The sequence below is a fragment of the Hyla sarda genome, chromosome 10, assembly GCF_029499605.1.
Source record: "Hyla sarda isolate aHylSar1 chromosome 10, aHylSar1.hap1, whole genome shotgun sequence".
NCBI lineage: Eukaryota > Metazoa > Chordata > Amphibia > Anura > Hylidae > Hyla > Hyla sarda.
The window spans coordinates 65812141-65830685 of NC_079198.1; the positions used below are offsets into that span (position 1 = coordinate 65812141).

Below are 18545 nucleotides of genomic sequence, written 5' to 3' on the forward strand. Positions count from 1 at the left end.
CAGAGCGGCAATAAGCAGCTATGAGCAGACACACTGCGATGTGCGAGTTGCTGCACATGCACGGTGTACTCGCACACATCGCGGACGCTCCCCCTGCTCCATGAGCAAGGCCGAGAGCTGCCGCGATGTGCGAGTATACTGTGCATGCGCGCTGCGACTCACATATCGCAGTGTGTCTGCTCGTAGCAGTGTGAAGGCACATGTAAAGCCACCATGCAGGGGTCCTTCAACAGCGGATCTGCAGCATAAAGTACACTGTGGGTCAGCTCGTGTGAACGTACCCTAAGGGTCAATTAACATGTGCATATTTTCTGCTGCAGATTGGCTGCAGCAGATTATGCTGCCCATTGACTTCAATGAGTAGCAAAATGTGAATCAGGAAATATGCATGTGTGAACTGGCCTTTATTAGGGTACGTACACACGTTCGTATTTCCTGCTGATGATTTTGCTACTTATTGAAGTCAATGGGCAGAAAAATCTGCTGAGGTAAATCTGTGTAAAATATGTGGAAATGTACCCTAAGGGTGCATTCACACATGCATATTTTTTTTTAAATCTGCTGGCTCAAATCTGCAGCAGATCTGCAGCAGTAAATACGCACATGTGAACGCACCCTTAAGGTACGTTAACATGGACAGATTAACTGTGGAATTTCTGCAGCGTATTTGCTGCAGAATCTTTGCAGCAGATTTTGCTACCATTGATTTCAATGGGTCAGCAGAAAATCCGCAATAGAGGCAGATTTGCAAATATGCTGCGAAAATTCTGCAGGTAATCCGCTCGACTGAACGTACCCTAAGCGCATGTACAGGGTCTGCTGCATATTTTCTGCAGCTGATTTTGCTACCCATTGAAATGAACATACCCTAAAAGTGTAAACACTCTAAAAAGGATTAACACCAACATCAATTCTTTCAGACGTTATATAGTATGGAGTATTCATGTCTCTGATGCCCAGTTATATACAGTTCATATGCCATTGTCAGTACAACTCACATTTTGGTGGATTCATTTTCTCCATAATGCCAACCATCTTTGGCCTCTGGTACCAGCAAAAGGATAATGTCACCCTCCTGGAAGTTGAGTAAAGTGCTGTTCTCTCCTGACGTATGAGAAAAGACAGCCTGGACTCTGCGTCGTTCCACTCGAGGTGGCAAAACAGACAGAGGACTGATCCGAGGTAGGGTTTTATTTTCCACTACAAGGAAGTAAAAAGAAGATTCTGTAAAATTAATTTCCATTGGCAAAATTTTCCAAAGCTGAAACATAACATATACATGTGTCATGTAATATAAATTCTGGAGAAGACACCATATCAGTCACACAGCAGTCTGTATTGTAAAGATGATGTTTCAGGACATCAATAAGACATCAGCAACCTCAACTGTTACTGAAGCCCTAACACTACCAGAGCAAATTTAGCAATAGAAGCACATTTTGAATAAATACTTGGATATAAATGTACATGTCATTAGCAAAAACTCACTTGTACACTGAGGACAAGCAGGGCTCTGTACACTGAGGACAAGCAGGGCTCTGTGCACTGAGGACAAGCACGGCTCTGTACACTGAGGACAAGCAGGGCTCTGTACACTGAGGACAAGCAGGGCTCTGTACACTGAGGACAAGCAGGGCTCTGTACACTGAGGACAAGCAGGGCTATTGTTACGCCGAGCGCTCCGGGTCCCCGTTCCTCCCCGGAGCGCTCGCCTCATCTTCGTTGTTGCAGCGCCCCGGTCAGATCCACTGACCGGGTGCGCTGCGGTCCCGCCTTCAGCCGGGATGCGATTCGCGATGCGGATAGCGCCCGCTCGCGATGCGCACCCCGGCCCCCGTACCTGACTCGCTCTCCCTCGGTCCTGTCCCGGCGCGCGCGGCCCCGCTCCCTAGGGCGCGCGCGCGCCGGGTCTCTGCGATTTAAAGGGCCAGTGCACCAATGATGGTGCCTGGCCCAATCTTCCCAATTAGCTTAATTGGCTCCCACCTGTGCACTTCCCTATATCACCTCACTTCCCTTGCACTCCCTCGCCGGATCTTGTTGCCTTAGTGCTTAGTGAAAGCGTTCCCTTGTCTGTTCCTAGTCCGTGTTCCTGACCTCCTGCCGTTGCCCCTGACTACGATCCTTGCCGCCTGCCCCCGACCTTCTGCTACGTCCGACCTTGCTTCTGCCTACTCCCTTGTACCGCGCCTATCTTCAGCATCTTCAGCAGCCAGAGAGGTAAGCCGTTGCTAGTGGATACGACCTGGTCACTACCGCCGCAGCAAGACCATCCCGCTTTGCGGCGGGCTCTGGTGAAAACCTGTAGTGGCTTAGAACCGGTCCACTAGCGCGGTCCTCGCCATCCCTCTCTGGCACAGAGGATCCACTACCTGCCAGCCGGCATCGTGACAGTAGATCCGGCCATGGATCCCGCTGAAGTTCCTCTGTCAGTTGTCGCTGACCTCACCACGGTGGCCGCCCAGCAAGCCCGACAGATCGCCCTTCTAACCCGTCAGCTGTCGGAAATGTCCACCATTTCGCACCAACTTCAGTCGCAACTTCTCCAGCAATCTTCTCCTCCGCCAGCTCCTGCACCTCCTCCGCAGCGAGTGGCCACTCCTAGCCTTCGCCTGTCCTTGCCGGACAAATTTAATGGGGACTCTAAGTATTGCCGTGGCTTTCTTTCGCAATGTTCCCAGCACTTGGAGATGATGTCGGACCAGTTCCCTACTGAAAGGTCTAAGGTGGCTTTCGTGTTCTGCCTTCTGTCTGGAAAAGCCCTGTCATGGGCCGCACCGCTCTGGGACCGCAATGACTCCGTCACTGCCTCTGTACACTCCTTCTTCTCGGAAATTCGAAGTGTCTTTGAGGAACCTGCCCGAGCTTCTTCAGCCGAGATTGCCCTGCTGAACCTGGCCCAGGGTGTTTCTTCCGTTGGCGAGTACGCCATTCAGTTCCGTGCTCTTGCTTACGAGTTGTCCTGGAATAATGAGGTTCTCTGCGCGACCTTTAAAAAAGGCCTATCCAGCAACATTAAAGATGTTCTGGCCGCACGAGAGACTCCTGCTGACCTACATGAACTCATTCATCTAGCCACTCGCATTGACATGCGTTCTTCCGGATGGCGTCTGGAGCTCCGCCTGGATATGGACTTTGTTCGCACGAAGCGTTTTTTCTCTCCGGCTCCTCTCTCCTCTGGTCCTCTGCAATCTGTTCCTGTGCTTCCCGCCGCGGAGGCTATGCAAGTTGACCGGTCTTGCTTGACACCTCAAGAGAGGACACGACGCCGCATGGAGAATCTTTGCCTGTACTATGCCGGTACCGAACACTTCCTGAAGGATTGTCCTATCCGTCCTCCCCGCCTGGAAAGACGTACGCTGACTCCGCACAAAGGTGACACAGTTCTTGATGTCAACTCTGCTTCTCCACGCCTTACTGTGCCTGTGCGGATATCTGCCTCTACCTTCTCCTTCTCTACTATGCTCTTCTTGGATTCCGGATCTGCAGGAAAATTTTTTTTGGCCTCTCTCATCAACAGGTTCTACGTTCCTGTGACCAGTCTCGCCAGACCCCTCTACATCTATTGTTTTTTCAATAAAAGATTGGACTGTCTCGTACGTTTCCACACAGAACCCCTCCTAATTTGCATCGGACCTCATCACGGAAAAATTGAGTTTTTTTTCCTCAGGTTCTTTGGCCCCAAGAAGAGGGGGAGACCCAAGGGGGGGGGTACTGTTACGCCGAGCGCTCCGGGTCCCCGTTCCTCCCCGGAGCGCTCGCCTCATCTTCGTTGTTGCAGCGCCCCGGTCAGATCCACTGACCGGGTGCGCTGCGGTCCCGCCTTCAGCCGGGATGCGATTCGCGATGCGGATAGCGCCCGCTCGCGATGCGCACCCCGGCCCCCGTACCTGACTCGCTCTCCCTCGGTCCTGTCCCGGCGCGCGCGGCCCCGCTCCCTAGGGCGCGCGCGCGCCGGGTCTCTGCGATTTAAAGGGCCAGTGCACCAATGATGGTGCCTGGCCCAATCTTCCCAATTAGCTTAATTGGCTCCCACCTGTGCACTTCCCTATATCACCTCACTTCCCTTGCACTCCCTCGCCGGATCTTGTTGCCTTAGTGCTTAGTGAAAGCGTTCCCTTGTCTGTTCCTAGTCCGTGTTCCTGACCTCCTGCCGTTGCCCCTGACTACGATCCTTGCCGCCTGCCCCCGACCTTCTGCTACGTCCGACCTTGCTTCTGCCTACTCCCTTGTACCGCGCCTATCTTCAGCATCTTCAGCAGCCAGAGAGGTAAGCCGTTGCTAGTGGATACGACCTGGTCACTACCGCCGCAGCAAGACCATCCCGCTTTGCGGCGGGCTCTGGTGAAAACCTGTAGTGGCTTAGAACCGGTCCACTAGCGCGGTCCTCGCCATCCCTCTCTGGCACAGAGGATCCACTACCTGCCAGCCGGCATCGTGACAGCTATGTACACTGAGGACAAGCAGGGCTCTGTACACTGAGGACAAGCAGAGCTCTGTACACTGAGGACAAGCAGGGCTCCGTACACTGAGGACAAGCAGGGCTCTGTGCACTGAGGACAAGCAGGGCTCTGAACACTGAGGACAAGCAGGGCTCTGTACACTGAGGACAAGCAGGGCTCTGTACACTGAGGACAAGCAGGGCTCTCTACACTGAGGTCAAGCAGAGCTCTGTGCACTGAGGACAAGCAGGGCTCTGTACACTGATGACAAGCAGGGCTCTGTACACTGAGGACAAGCAGGGCTCTGTACACTGAGGACAAGCAATGCTCTGTGCACTGAGGACAAGCAGGACTCTGTACGCTCTGTGCACTGAGGACAAGCAGGGCTCTGTGCAGTGAGGATAAGCAGGCCTCTGTGCACTGAGGACAAGCAGGGCTCTTTATACTGAGGACAAGCAGGGCTCTGTGCAGTGAGGACAAGCAGGGCTCTGTACACTGAGGACAAGCAGGGCTCTGTACACTGAGGACAAGCAGGACTATGTACGCTCTCTGCACTGAGGACAAGCAGGGCTCTGTGCAGTGAGGACAACCAGGGCTCTGTACACTGAGGAAAAGCAGGACTCTGTACACTGAGAACAAGCAGGGCTCTGTACACTGAGGAAAAGCAGGGCTCTGTGCATCGAGGCTCTGTGACACGCCCCCAGCTCACAAAGCAGGATGATTGACAAGCCAGGAACCTGTACAGAGCTCTGCTTGTTCTCAGTGCACAGAGTCCTGCTTGTTCTTAGTGTACAGAGCCCTGCATTTTTTCACCCAAAATATACACATTTTTAACCAATATATATAAAAAAATATACATATAATGGTATTATCTACTTTTTACGTTATATAAAAAGTTTTTTTGCTAACTACAGATACACTTTAAATACAGCATATGTATCCATAGGTTATAACAGGGCAAAGATATGCCATAAGAGTGACCATTTCACATATGTTTAAAACAGAGGCATAACTTGAAGTTTCAGGATATAAAGTTTAGATAAGCTGGATCTGTTGCATCCGGTGTTCCATCCTGTGCCTCATAGTTTGGCCTATGTACCATCTGGTATAGCTGGTATAGCCTACCAGTGTGGTTGTGCGGATGAAAAAATGCTATGTGCATAATTTTTAGCTTTTTATTACCACTATGTCGAATTGACATCCATATGTAGATCTGGGCTTACTGTGCCCCCACATATTATGTGCCATGTACCATGGTAAGACATAACATGGGAAGGTTGACATGTGCCGTATTTTGTTGGATATTTTGCTGAGTATTTTCTGCTGCATATTTTCCTACCCATTGGGTAAGAAAATATGCAGGAGCAAATATGCAGAAAAATACAACATGTGCAACCCTACCCTAAAGCATTAAAAAAGGTAAAGGGAATAACACATTATGTGGGGACAATGGAACTGTCAATCTGTGAAATATGTTGAAAGCAGGAAATAAAGGCAAGAGTAAGGATCTTATTAACTCTGACAAGAGATAAATTGTTATGGTTAGATGACTGGTAAGGGCATTGCCAAAACAGCAGGACTTGTGGTGTTAGTACCTTCCAAAAGTGGTCATAGAAGGGAAAACTGGTGTGTGCTTGTGTGTTGCTTACGAGGCAGTGATAGCACCAGGATGCACAATGAACAGGCAAGCTGGTGGAGGCAGTGTCTTGGGGTGGTTTCACACCACGTTTTGTACTTATGGTTCCCGTACACGGCTGGAAGGAGGGGGCGGGGCTTAATTGCGGCGCCCGCACTCAGCCGTATAGAGGAACCGTATTTAATGCATGTCTATGAGCCGACCAGAGTGAACCGCAGCCTCCGGTCGGCTGCGTTTTCGGCTGTATGCGGTTTCCCGACCATAGGCAAAAACGCAGTCGACCACGTTTTTGCCTGCGGTCGGGAAACCGCATACGGCCGAAAACGCAGCCGACCGGAGGCTGCGGTTCACTCCGGTCGGCTCATAGACATACATTAAATACAGTTCCCCTATACGGCTGAGTGCGGGCGCCGCAATTAAGCCCCACCCCCTCCTCCCAGCCATATACGGGAACCGTAAGTATAAAACCTGGTGTGAAACCACCCTTACTCAGATCCTGGCATTCATGTGAATGTTACCATGACATCTACTAACTGTCTACCATTGTTGCAAACCAAGTCAGACCCTTCATGGCAGCCATATTCTGTGGTGGCCAAGTATGGGAGGTGTTGCCCTATACTCAGGGGTCAAAACCTGGAAAAAGAAGTGAGGGAACTCACCCATGATTTCCACTCAAGGGCTGGTCCTACTGATGGGAATGGTGTTCCTGCTCTGAAAAAAGTGCAGGAACTAAGTAACCACACGTTCCTGCAGGACTTGGCCCCTGCCTGTACTCCTGCTACCCTGTCATGCAGCCTCCCTACAGTGTCCCCTGGGCCCCCTTGCATCTGTCCCCCCATGTAAATATGTTTCTAATGTGTTATACCATGTAATGTGTTCAGAAAGCATTGTCACTTTAAGGCTGTTTACCATGTCACTTGTCATGTGATTGTTACCCAGGAGGTACCAGTGACCAGGTGATCCCAGGGGTGACCTATGGGCTCCCTGCTAGTCTCCCCCATATAAGCCCTGGGTGGAGCTAGCTCTCTCTTTCCTTACAAGTCTTTGCTGAGGTCAAGTCGAGTCCTAGAGAGTGTCCAGAGTCATAGGAGGCCTCAAGTCCAGTCTGCAGCCACAAGCAGCTACAAGTAACCACAGTCTCAATATTGTCAGTCATCAGTCAAGTCAGTCACAGTCACCATTTGTCAAATCAACGTGGCCTGCATTAAATATACCAAATCTACTACAAGTCCCAGCAAGCCCTTAACCCCTTAAGGACCCGGGGTTTTTCCGTTTTGGCATCTTCGTTTTTTCCTCCTTACCTTTAAAAAATCCTAACTCTTTCAATTTTGCACCTAAAAATCCATATGATGGCTTATTTTTTTGCGCCACCAATTCTACTTTGTAATGATGTCAGTCATTTTACCCAAAAATATACGGCGAAACGGAAAAAAAATTAATTGTGAGACAAAATTGAAAAAAAAAACCCCATTTTGTAAATTTTAGGGGCTTCCGTTTCTACACAGTACATTTTTCGTAAAAAAATGACACCTCTTTATTCTGTAGGTCCATACGATTAAAATGATACCCTACTTATATAGGTTTGATTTTATCGTACTTCTGGAAAAAATCATAACTACATGCAGGAAAATGTATACGTTTAAAATTGTCATTTTCTGACCCCTATAACTTTTTTTATTTTTCTGCGTATGGGACGGTATGAGGGCTCTTTTTTTTGCGCCGTGATCTGAAGTTTATTCATTTTTTCATGCTATAAAAAGTGAACAAAAATTTTTGACTTTGGAATTTTTTTGCTCGTACGCCATTGACCGTGCGGTTTCATAACAATATATTTTTATAATTCGGACATTTCCGCATGCGGCGATACCATATATGTTTATTTTTATTTACACAGTTGTTTTTTTTTATGGGAAAATGGGGTGATTCAAATTTTTAATAGGGGAGGGGTTAAGTGATCTTTATTCACTTTTTCTTCACTTTTTTTTTGCAGTGTTATAGCTCCCATAGGGACCTATAACACTGCACACACTGATCTTTTACATTGATCACTGGTTTCTCATAAGAAACCACTGATCGATGATTCTGCCGCTTGACTGCTCATGCCTGGATCTCAGGCACTGAGCAGTCATTCCGCGATCGGACAGCATGGAGGCAGGTAGGGATACTCCAGCTGTCTTGTAAGCTGTTTGGGATGCCGCGATTTCGCTACGGCGATCCCGAATAGCTCCCTGAGCTAACCGGCAGTGATTTAGTTTTACTTTAGACGCGACGTTCATAGAACGGGAGCGGACTCAGGACGTACAGGTACACCCTGGGTCCTTAACAGGTTAAGGTCTCTGATTCACTGGTCACCTCTGTGGGCCCTGGCTGAACTGTATGGACTTTTTCCACCTGTCTACCCTAAGTAAAGCTACCGTTGTCCGTAACTTGGCGTCGGAGTTATTATTGCCCCCGTGCCTAGTCCAGGATCCAGCAATATACTTTCGGGTGGTATTGAGGATAAACCACGCCTTGGCATCACGAATACAAGGGCTTAATTCCATCTGTCCTGCATCTCGCACCCCATACCATAACTCCCTAATGGAAGTGTCAGGATAATGTAACCTACCACACTGCAAAGAAATGACTGTAGGAACATGACATCGAGTTCAAGATGCTGACTAGGCCTCCAAAATTTACAGATCTCACTTAAATAATGCATCTGTAGAATGTGCTGGAAAAACAAGTCAAACCTCATAACTTATATGACATCCTGGATCTGCTGCTAGCATTTTGGTGTCTAAAACCACAGCACAGTTATTTTGGGAACATTAGGCAGGTGGCTTTAATGTTATAGCTTATTGGTGTATACTACTAGCACTGCCTTATGTGGCAGAAGGGCTCATGAGCCCCCTCAGGTGCCTTGGCCCAGGTGCAACTGCCACCTCTGCACTCTTTATACCTTTGTGCCTTGTTCACTCAGTATGCACTGACATATCTTTATTTCCTTGTATAGACAAGAACAGTCAACTTAGCTTTCTAATGCAAGGGGACCATGCCAAAAAAATGTGTAGCACACCATGTTTTTTTATTTATTTATTTATTTATTTATTTATTTCGTGTAATGCATACAGTTCCATGTGATCGAACCATATGCAGCATAAAAGTCTAATAAGCATTACAAATTTATTTCTGTATCATTGTGTACTTTTTTGCCCATTTTGCTTCTAACTGGATTCAAATAAACTTTTAATTCTTTGATCAACACAATAGACATAGAAAAAGCTAAATACCTTTAAACAACGTGACACAACCAATAAAGACAACTAGAGATGAGCGAATCGAAGCTGACAAACCCGAATTCATTACGAATTTCATGAAATATTCGATTTGCAACGATTGCGAATATCGCCACGATTCTATCGCGCGAGTCGCTTCATTAAACTCCATTTGGGGTTCAGGCTAAAGGGCATCTAAAATGGCAGATCCACATGTCAGTACATGGGGCAAGGAACGTTGGGAAGGCGGGAAGGGAAGTAGGCGGGATGACCCTGAATCACATGCAGGATACAGCCTATCAGCAGCCAGTCACCCCTGTGATGTCACAGCCCTATATATTCGGAAGCCATTTTGCGGCTCGTCATATCATTCATTACACTGCAGAGAGATAGGATGGACATCACTGTTTTTGTGTATGTGTTACACAGAAAAGCTCATTTCATAACTCTGTGTTCCAAAAAGATAAGAATTTCCTCTATAGTATTCAGCAGCTAATAAGTACTGGATGGATTAAGATTTTTTAATAGAAGTAATTTACAAATCTGTTTAACTTTCTGGCACCAGTTGATTTAAAAAACAGAAAGGTTTTCCACTGGAGTACCCCTTTAAGCGTACTTTATCGGATTGTTTCTGCCCTCATAAGTGCATAACTGCATACCACATATGTACATTTAAGTAGTGTACTTTTTTGTACCTGTTAATCTGTCAAGGGCCTAGATACTGTGAGAGTGCAGGCAAAAGTACTTAACGGCTTGTGTTTTTACTCAGATACTTTTTTAAGTGGAAAAAAGGAGAAGAGAACTGTCTGAGGACTTGAGAACAAAAATTGTGGAAAAATATCTTCAATCTCAAGGTTACAAGTCTATCTCCAGAGATCTAGATTTGCCTTTGTCCACAGTGCGCAACATTATCACAAAGTTTGCAACCCATGGCACTGTAGCTTATCTCCCTGGGCGTGGACGGAAGAGAAAAATTGATGAACGGTGTCAACGCAGGATAGTCCAGATGGGGGATAAGCAGCTCCAAACAAGTTCCAAAGATATTCAAGCTGTCCTGCAGGCTCAGGGAGCATCAGTGTCAGCGCAAACTATCCGTCAACATTTAAATGAAATGAAACGCTATGGCAGGAGACCCAGGAGGACCCCACTGCTGACACAGAGACATAAAAAAGCAAGACTACATTTTGCCAAAATGAACTTGAGTAAGCCAAAATCCTTCTGGGAAAACGTTTTGTGGACAGATGAGACCAAGATAGAGCTTTTTGGTAAGGCACATCATTCTACTGTTTACTGAAAACGGAATGAGGCCTACAAAGAAAAGAACACAGTACCTACAGTGAAATATGGTGGCGGTTCAATGATGTTTTGGGGTTGTTTTGCTGCCTCTGGCACTGGATGCCTTGAATATGTGCAAGGCATCATGAAATCTGAGGATTACCAATGGATTTCGGGCGCACTGTACAGCCCAGTTTCAGAAAGCTGGGTTTGCATCCGAGATCTTGGTTCTTCCAGCTGGACAATGACCCCAAACATACATCAAAAAGCACCCAGAAATGGATGGCAACAAAGCGCTGGAGAGTTCTGAAGTGGCCAGCAACTTGTTGGGAAAAGCAACTTTCAATAAGAGAGACCTGAAGCAGTTTGCAAAGGAAGAGTCGTCCGACATTCAGGCTAAGAGGTCTAAGAAGCTTATTGATGGTTATAGGAAGGCACTGATTTCAGTAATTTTTTCCAAAGGGCGTGCAACCAAATATTGAAGGGGTACTCCAGTGAAAACCTTTTATTTTTTTTTTTAATTACTGGTGCCAGAAAGTTAAACAGATTTGTAAATTACTTCTATAAAAAAAATCTTAATCCTTCCAGTACTTATTAGCTGCTGAATACTACAGAGGAAATTCTTTTCTTTTTGGAACACAGTGCCGACATCACGAGCACAGTGCTCTCTGCTGACATCTCTGTCCATTTTAGGAACTGTCCAGAGCAGCATGGGGATTTTCTCCTACTCTGAACAGTTCTTAAAATGGACAGAGATGTCAGCAGAGAGCACTGTGCTCGTGAATCAGCAGAGAGATCTGTGTTCCAAAAAGAAAATAATTTGCTCTGTAGTATTCAGCAGCTAATAGATACTGGAAGGTTTAAGATTTTTTAATAGAAGTATTTTACAAATCTGTTTAACTTTCTGGCACCAGTTGATTTTAAAAAAAATATATAAGTTTTCCACCGGAGTACCCCTTTAAGTTAAGGGTGCCAATAATTTTGTCCAGCCCATTTTTGGAGTTTGGTGTGACATTATGTCCAATTAGCTTTTTTTTCCTCCCTTTTTTGGTTTAGTTCCAATACACACAAAGGGACTACACATGTGTATAGCAAAACATGTGTTACTGCAATCCTTTTCTGTGAGAAATACTTAATTTTCTTGAAAAATTTCAGGGGTGCCAACATTTATGGCCATGACTGTAAGTAGTGTACTATTTTGTACCTGTTAATCTGTCAAGGGCCTAGATACTGTAAAAGGACATTCAAAAGTACACACCTGCTTCTGTCCTAGACAAATACTGTTTTAAGCGTTTAAGTATGTCAGGCAGAGAAGTGCTGGGACGTGCACAGAGGAGTGGCAGAGGCCTAAATCCTTCAGGCAGAGGCAGCAGACTTGGGGCGAGTGGCAGCAGGAGTCGCAGAGAGAGGCCTGAGCTCCCGTTATCAGCCAGCAGTCGTGTCTCGACCAGCAACCCATCTGCCGTCGTCGATTGGTTAACACGGTCATCCACTTCCTCACAAGTGACATCTGACATCCCCAGTCAACAGTCGGTGGGTTCCTCAGACACAACCCTCATTTGACATGGCCCAGGAGCAGTCCCTCTCCTCCCATTGCCTCTGTCCTATGCTGTTTCCTTCCCTAAAGAAGTATGTGGGTTCAGCTCCACTATTCAGTGAGGACGACCTACTAGAGGACAGTAAGCAACTACTGCCCAGCCAAGAAGTGGAGGAGACATCTGCTGCTTCTCCCACTAGGCGGGTAAGTAGTGATGAGGATAGTGACATGGGAGGTGGTGTTGCCAGGGTTCAGGGTCCTGAAGCAGACAATGTTGAGGAACCTGAGGAGGACATCAGTGACGTGCAGACACTTGTTGATGATGATGAAACCGATTGCAATTGGGAGCCGAAGAGGCTTCATCATCATCAGGAGAAGAGAGTTGCAGGTTGCCCGTGAGGCAGTAGCTGAGCCAGCAAGGTGGTAGCACGGTTGGCAGTCAGTGTGGTGACAGAAGTGGACATTCTGGAGCCAAACGTGCCTGGGGGAGACCACCTGCTTCGCAGCAGCCTACCTTCCCAGGAGGTAGTGGAACAGGGGTTCCTGGAGACGGCAGCAGTAGCAGTCAATTAGTGCAGACTGTGGGTGGGAAAATCAGCTACTCAGCTGTGTGGCAGTTTTTCATCAAGCATCCAGAGGAGGTTCACATAGCCACATGCAAGATATGTCGGCAGAAGGTGAGGTAAGGCCAGGGTCCCAATATTGCAACCACGGCCCTGCGTCAATATATGCTTTGCCACCTTAAAGCGGCCTTGGAGAACCGTGGCTCCGATGTAGTGGTCCAGCCAGCTGCATCAACCAGTGGCACGCCGATCCCTCTTTTAGCCAGCCAAGGCTCGACCACCTCAGTCAAAGAGAGCTGTGTGTCATACCCTCCTTCTGTCACTCCAGATGCTCCTGCTCCTCCTACTTTTAGTCAGCCATTCTCCCAACAATCCATCGGTGAAGCCATGTCCAAGAGACAACAGTATGTGCCCACTCATCCAATGGCCCAGAAGCTGAATGTTCTCCTGTCCAAGTTGCTGGTGCTGTAGTCCTTCCCTTTTCAAGTGGTGGACTCTGCATCTTTCAGAGAACTGATGGCTTGCGCCGAGCCAAGTTGGAGAGTGCCAAGCTGTAATTTCTTTGCAAAGAAGGCAGTACCAGCCCTGCACAATTTTGTGAAAGAGAAGGTGGGCCAGTCCTTGAGCCTGTCGGTGTGTACCAAAGTGCACGGCAGCGCCGACGTCTGGAGCTGTAACTATGGTCAGGGACAATACATGTCCTTTACGGCTCACTGGGTGAATGTGGTTCCTACACAGCCACAACACCAACTTGGACAGGTCACGCTGCTTCCTCCTCCACGCTCTCAGGCCATTGGTCCTGTGACAGTGTGCGACTCCGCCTCCTGATACTCCACCTTGTCCTCATCCTCCACTGCCCAGACAAGTCTCAGTGGCCCTTCAGTATATCAGGTATGCAGTGCACGGCAGAGTCATGCTGTTCTTCACATGGTTTGCCTTGGCAAACAGAGTCACACAGGGAAGGAACTGCTAAAAGTCATTTGTGAATAAATCGGAGCACGGCTTACTGGAAAACTGGAAATGGGAACCATGGTGACTGACAACGGGAAGAAAATCTTGCATGCGCTGCGACTGGGAAGGCTGAGCCATGCGCCCTGTATGGCACATATGTTCAATCTGGTTGTGAAGCAGTTCCTGAAGTGTTCCCCCCTTTTGCAAGACATCCTAACAGTGGGAAAGAAACTTTGCATGCACTTCAGCCACTCGTACACCGCAAAGCACACCCTCCTTGAGCTGCAGCGTCAGAACGGTATCCCCCAACATAGTCTGATTTGTGACATTGCCACACGGAATTCCACCCTCCATATGTTGGACCGATTGTATGAACAGAGAAAAGCCATTACCGATCTCTTGATGATCCAAGCAGATATGCGTACTCCCCTGTGTAATTTCATTGTGAACCAGTGGTAGCTCATATGTTACACCTGCTGTTTGCTCAGGCTCTTTGAGGAAGCCACATTATTAGTAAGTCGCCAGGATTACGGGATGTATGATGTCCTCCACTGCTTCATTTCTTGCAACACGTGTTGGAGAAGATGCTGGTCAGGGCACTGGAGACGTGGCACCTACATCTCACGGCCATATGAGCCCTGTGGGGGCTGAACTAGAGGAAGAGGAGGAATGAGAGGGGCACAGTGGTGCACAGTTTAGGTTTCGCGAGATGTGCAGTTTTTCTAGTAATCTGACAGGAGAGGAGGAGCAGGAGCAGCCAGAGGAGCTAGAGGGTTATGAAGAAGGCAAGACAGAGGACCCAGACACATCGTGGCAGTATACAGTGGAGATGGAGGCAGGGAGACCCTCCGAGTCACTTGCCCAAATGGCACGATGCATGCTCACTTGCTTGCGTAGTGACAGCCAAATTGTCACCATTCGGCAGCGGGATGACTTCTGGAGCTCCACCTTATTGGACCCTCGCTACCGCCACAAAATAGGGGCCTTTTTTACACTCACTGAGAGGGAGGACAAACTGACCTACTACAGAGGCGTCCTTTGTAGTCAGTTGGCCAATGCCTATCGGCGCCATCGTCCATTCTCTCGCAGGTCTGAATCGGGGGCCCCCTGCGCTCACCTTCCACTGCCATGGCTGCTGGGGATGGGTGGGGTGGCAGGAGCAGTACCAGCTCCATCAGCAGCAGCTTGAGTCTACAGTCGCTGATGAGTAGCTTTCTTCATCCACATAGTGAAGCCATCAGAGCAGGTGTTTAGTGCGGCGGGGGCCACAGTAACCCCAAGGAGAACTCGTCTGTCCATGAAAAATGTGGAGAGACTGACCTTTGTGAAGATGAATCAGGCATGGATCAGCCAGGATTTCGAACCACCAATGCCTGATGCATGAGAGTAGATTGACCATGGTGCCACACCAACACTTCACAAATATGGATAGTGCCAAACAGATTTAAGGCGCTGCTCCCCAGTTACATACATTCCTCCCCATCAGAACCTTTTTCACCCACCTTCGTTACCGGGTACTGGTATTGCCACCCACCATACCACTCTGTCACCGGGTCACTTTCAGGACGCTGCTGCTGCCACATCCAGGCTGCCTCATTCAGTCACTATATGGTCTCTTCTCATGCTTCAGCCACCTCCAGGCTTTGTCATTCAGACACTATATGATCTCCTATTGCTTCAGCTGCCTCCAGGCTGTGCCATTCAGACACTCTATGGTTTACTGATGCTGCTGGGCCGGGGCCTAAAGAATTTTTATGGTAGCACTAGCTACCATAAATCTTCAAATTAAATTTCAAAATTAATCTTTTCATCTAAGGGTTTGTGAAGCCCTAGTGTCTACTCATGCTGCTGCCAGCTTCAGGCTGTGTAATTCAGCAACTATATGGTCTCCTCATACTGATGCCACCTCCAGGCTCTATCATTGTGCTGCCATGTGACTCCGTGTTAGTTTTGGTACTTTGTACCCACACACCACGGCACAAGACACTAAAACTTGGGAGCTAAAATTTCAATTTCAAAATGCTCAATTTCAATTTCAAAATCTTACATTTCTATTTAAACATCTTCAATTTCAATGGTCTCCTCATGCTTCTGCCAACTCCAGGCTGTGCCCTTCAGATACTATATGGTCTCCTCATGCTTCAGACACCTCCAGGCTGTGTCATTCAGCCAATATATGGTATACTGATGCTGTTGGGCCTGGGTCTAAAAATGTTTTTATGGTAGCACTAGCTACCCTAAATCTTCAATGTCAATTTCAAAATTCATCTTTTAATCTTAAGGATTATGAAGCCCTAGTGTCTACTCTTGCTGCTACCAACTCCAGGCTGTGCCATTCAGACACTATATGGTCTTCTCATGCTTCAGCCAACTCCAGACTGTGCCATTCAGACACTATATGGTCTCTCCATGCTGCTACAAACTCCAGGAAGTCATTCAGCCACTATATGGTCTCCTCATACTGATGCCACCTCCAGGCTTTGTCATTGTGCTGCCATGACTCCTTATTAGATATGGTCCTTTGTACCCACACACTGGGCCCCGTGACACTAAAACTTGGGAGTTAAAATTAAAATTTCAAAATCCTCAATTTCAATTAAAAAATCTTAAATTTCGATTTAAATTTTATTAAATTTCAATGGTCTCCTCATGCTTCAGGCTGTGTCATTCAGCCGCTATATGGTCTCCTCATGCTTCAGCCACCTCCAGGCTGTGCCATTCAGCCAATATATGGTTTACTGATGCTGCTGGATCTGGGCCTGGGCCTAAAAATTTTTTTATGGTAGCACTAGCTGACATAAATCTTCAATTTAAATTTCTAAATTCATTTTTTAATCTTAGGGATTGTGAAGCCCTTATGTCTCCTCACGCTGCTGCCAGCTCCAGGCTGTGTCATTTAGCTACTATATGGTCTCCTCATGCTGCCAACACCACCATCCTGTGTCATTCAGCCACTATATGGTCTCCTCATGCTGCCAACACCTCCACGCTGTGCCATTCAGCCACTATATGGTCTCCTTATGCTTCAGCCACATCCAAGCTGTGTCATTCAGCCACTATATGATCTCCTCATACTGCCAAATCCTCCACATTGTGTCATTCAGCCACTATATGGTCTCCTCACGCTGCCAACACCTCCACGCTGTGTCATTTAGCCACTATATGGTCTCCTCATGCTGCCAACACCTCCACACTATGTCATTCAGCCACTATATGGTCTCTTCAGGCTTTAGCCACATTTAAGATGTGTCATTCAGCCACTATATGGTCTCCTCATGCTGCCAACACCTCCACGCTGTGTCATTCAGCCACTATATGGTTTCCTCATACTGATACCACCTCCAGGCTCAGTCATTGTGTCGCTCTGCAGCAGTGATTCTAAAAGCGATGCCTGTAATCTGCATGTCATACTCAATAACAGTATTATTTCACTACCCCAGCACACTTCATATGCGTGTTAGAACAAAGCAAAGTGTTCTACACCCCATTGAGGCTCTCTGTAGTCCTGAAATAGCCGTTTTTAATATAGATTTGCCTCGAATAAATTTGGATCGAACCAAATTTTTTCGGAAAATTCAGCAAATCGGCCGAATCGAATTTTCAAACATTTGCTCATATCTAAAGACAACCATAAAGTGGACATCTGTAGGCTTCAATACTGTTGGAGTCAATACTTGGTAGAACAACCTTATTACAGTTGCAAGTTTTTGAGGCATGGTTCTACTATGTTGCTCATCTAGAGATTAACATGCTTTAATCTAAATAATTCCTTTGTAACTCTGGCTGTATATTCAGGGTCATTATCTTGCTAAAAGATGAACTTCCATCCTAGACTGCATCAGATTTTCTTCAATTATTGCCCTATATTTTGTTCTATCCTTCTTTCCTTCAATTATGACCATTATGTGTCCCTGCTGAAGAGAAGCATCCCCACAGCATGATGCTACTACCACCAGGTTTCACTGTGTGGATGGTATGCTGAGGGTGATGGACAGTGCTGGGTTTTCGCCACACATTGGCCCAGATTGATTAAACCGTGTGAGAGAAAAAATAGAGTGATTTTTCCACAACAACCAATGACAGCTCAGCTTTCACTTTACCAAATCTCATTAGCCGAGCTGTGATTGGTTACTGTGGAAAATTACTAAATTTTTTCTCTCACACATTTTGATAAATCTGGGCCATAGTGTTTTGCAATGACAATGCAATGATTTTGGTCTTTTATGACCAGAGCACATTCTTCCACATGTTTTATGTATCTCCCACATGGCTTGCGGCAAACTCCAAACGGGATTGCTTGTGGCTCACTGTCAACAATTCTTCTTGCCACGCTTTCATATAGGTCAGATTTGTAAAATTCACAACTAATCCTGTGGACAGATTCTCCCACCTACGGTAAGCTGTTGATCTGTGTAGCTCCTCTAGAATAACCATGGACCTCTTGGTTAATTCTCGGATTCATTTTCTCCTTACCTGGCTTCTCAGTTTAGGTCCATTTTCTAATGATGGATTTTATGTTGCTCTGGGAGATGTTCAAAGATTGGGATATTCTTTATAACCTTACCCTGCTTTGTGCTTCTCCACAACTTGATCCCTGACCTGTAAGATGAGCTCCTTGGTATTCTGCTGTTTGTTCAGTAATGCTCTCTTACAAACTCTGAGGCCTTCACAGAACAGGTGGATTTGTACTGAGAATAAATTACAGACAGGTGGACCCTATTTACTAATTATGAAACTTGCGAATGTGGCTTTTGTAAGCAATAGGTCACACCAGATCTTTTCACAGTAATGGGGGTGAATACAAACGAACTCAACATTTTTTCAGATTTATTTTGTAAATAATTTTGACATCCATGTAATAGACTTGCCCAAGAGGGTAAATAC

At 46.9% G+C, this 18545-nt stretch overlaps 1 protein-coding gene across 1 annotated transcript in view; it reads right to left on the bottom strand.

Moving 5' to 3' along the window:
* LOC130293606 (brain-specific angiogenesis inhibitor 1-associated protein 2-like) overlaps positions 1-18545 on the bottom strand; it is a 177806-nt gene that overhangs the window by 14315 nt on the left and 144946 nt on the right. The window contains exon 11 of the mRNA XM_056542478.1: positions 999-1200. Coding sequence (XP_056398453.1) covers positions 999-1200 — 202 coding nt within the window. The remainder of the gene's footprint in view (positions 1-998; positions 1201-18545) is intronic.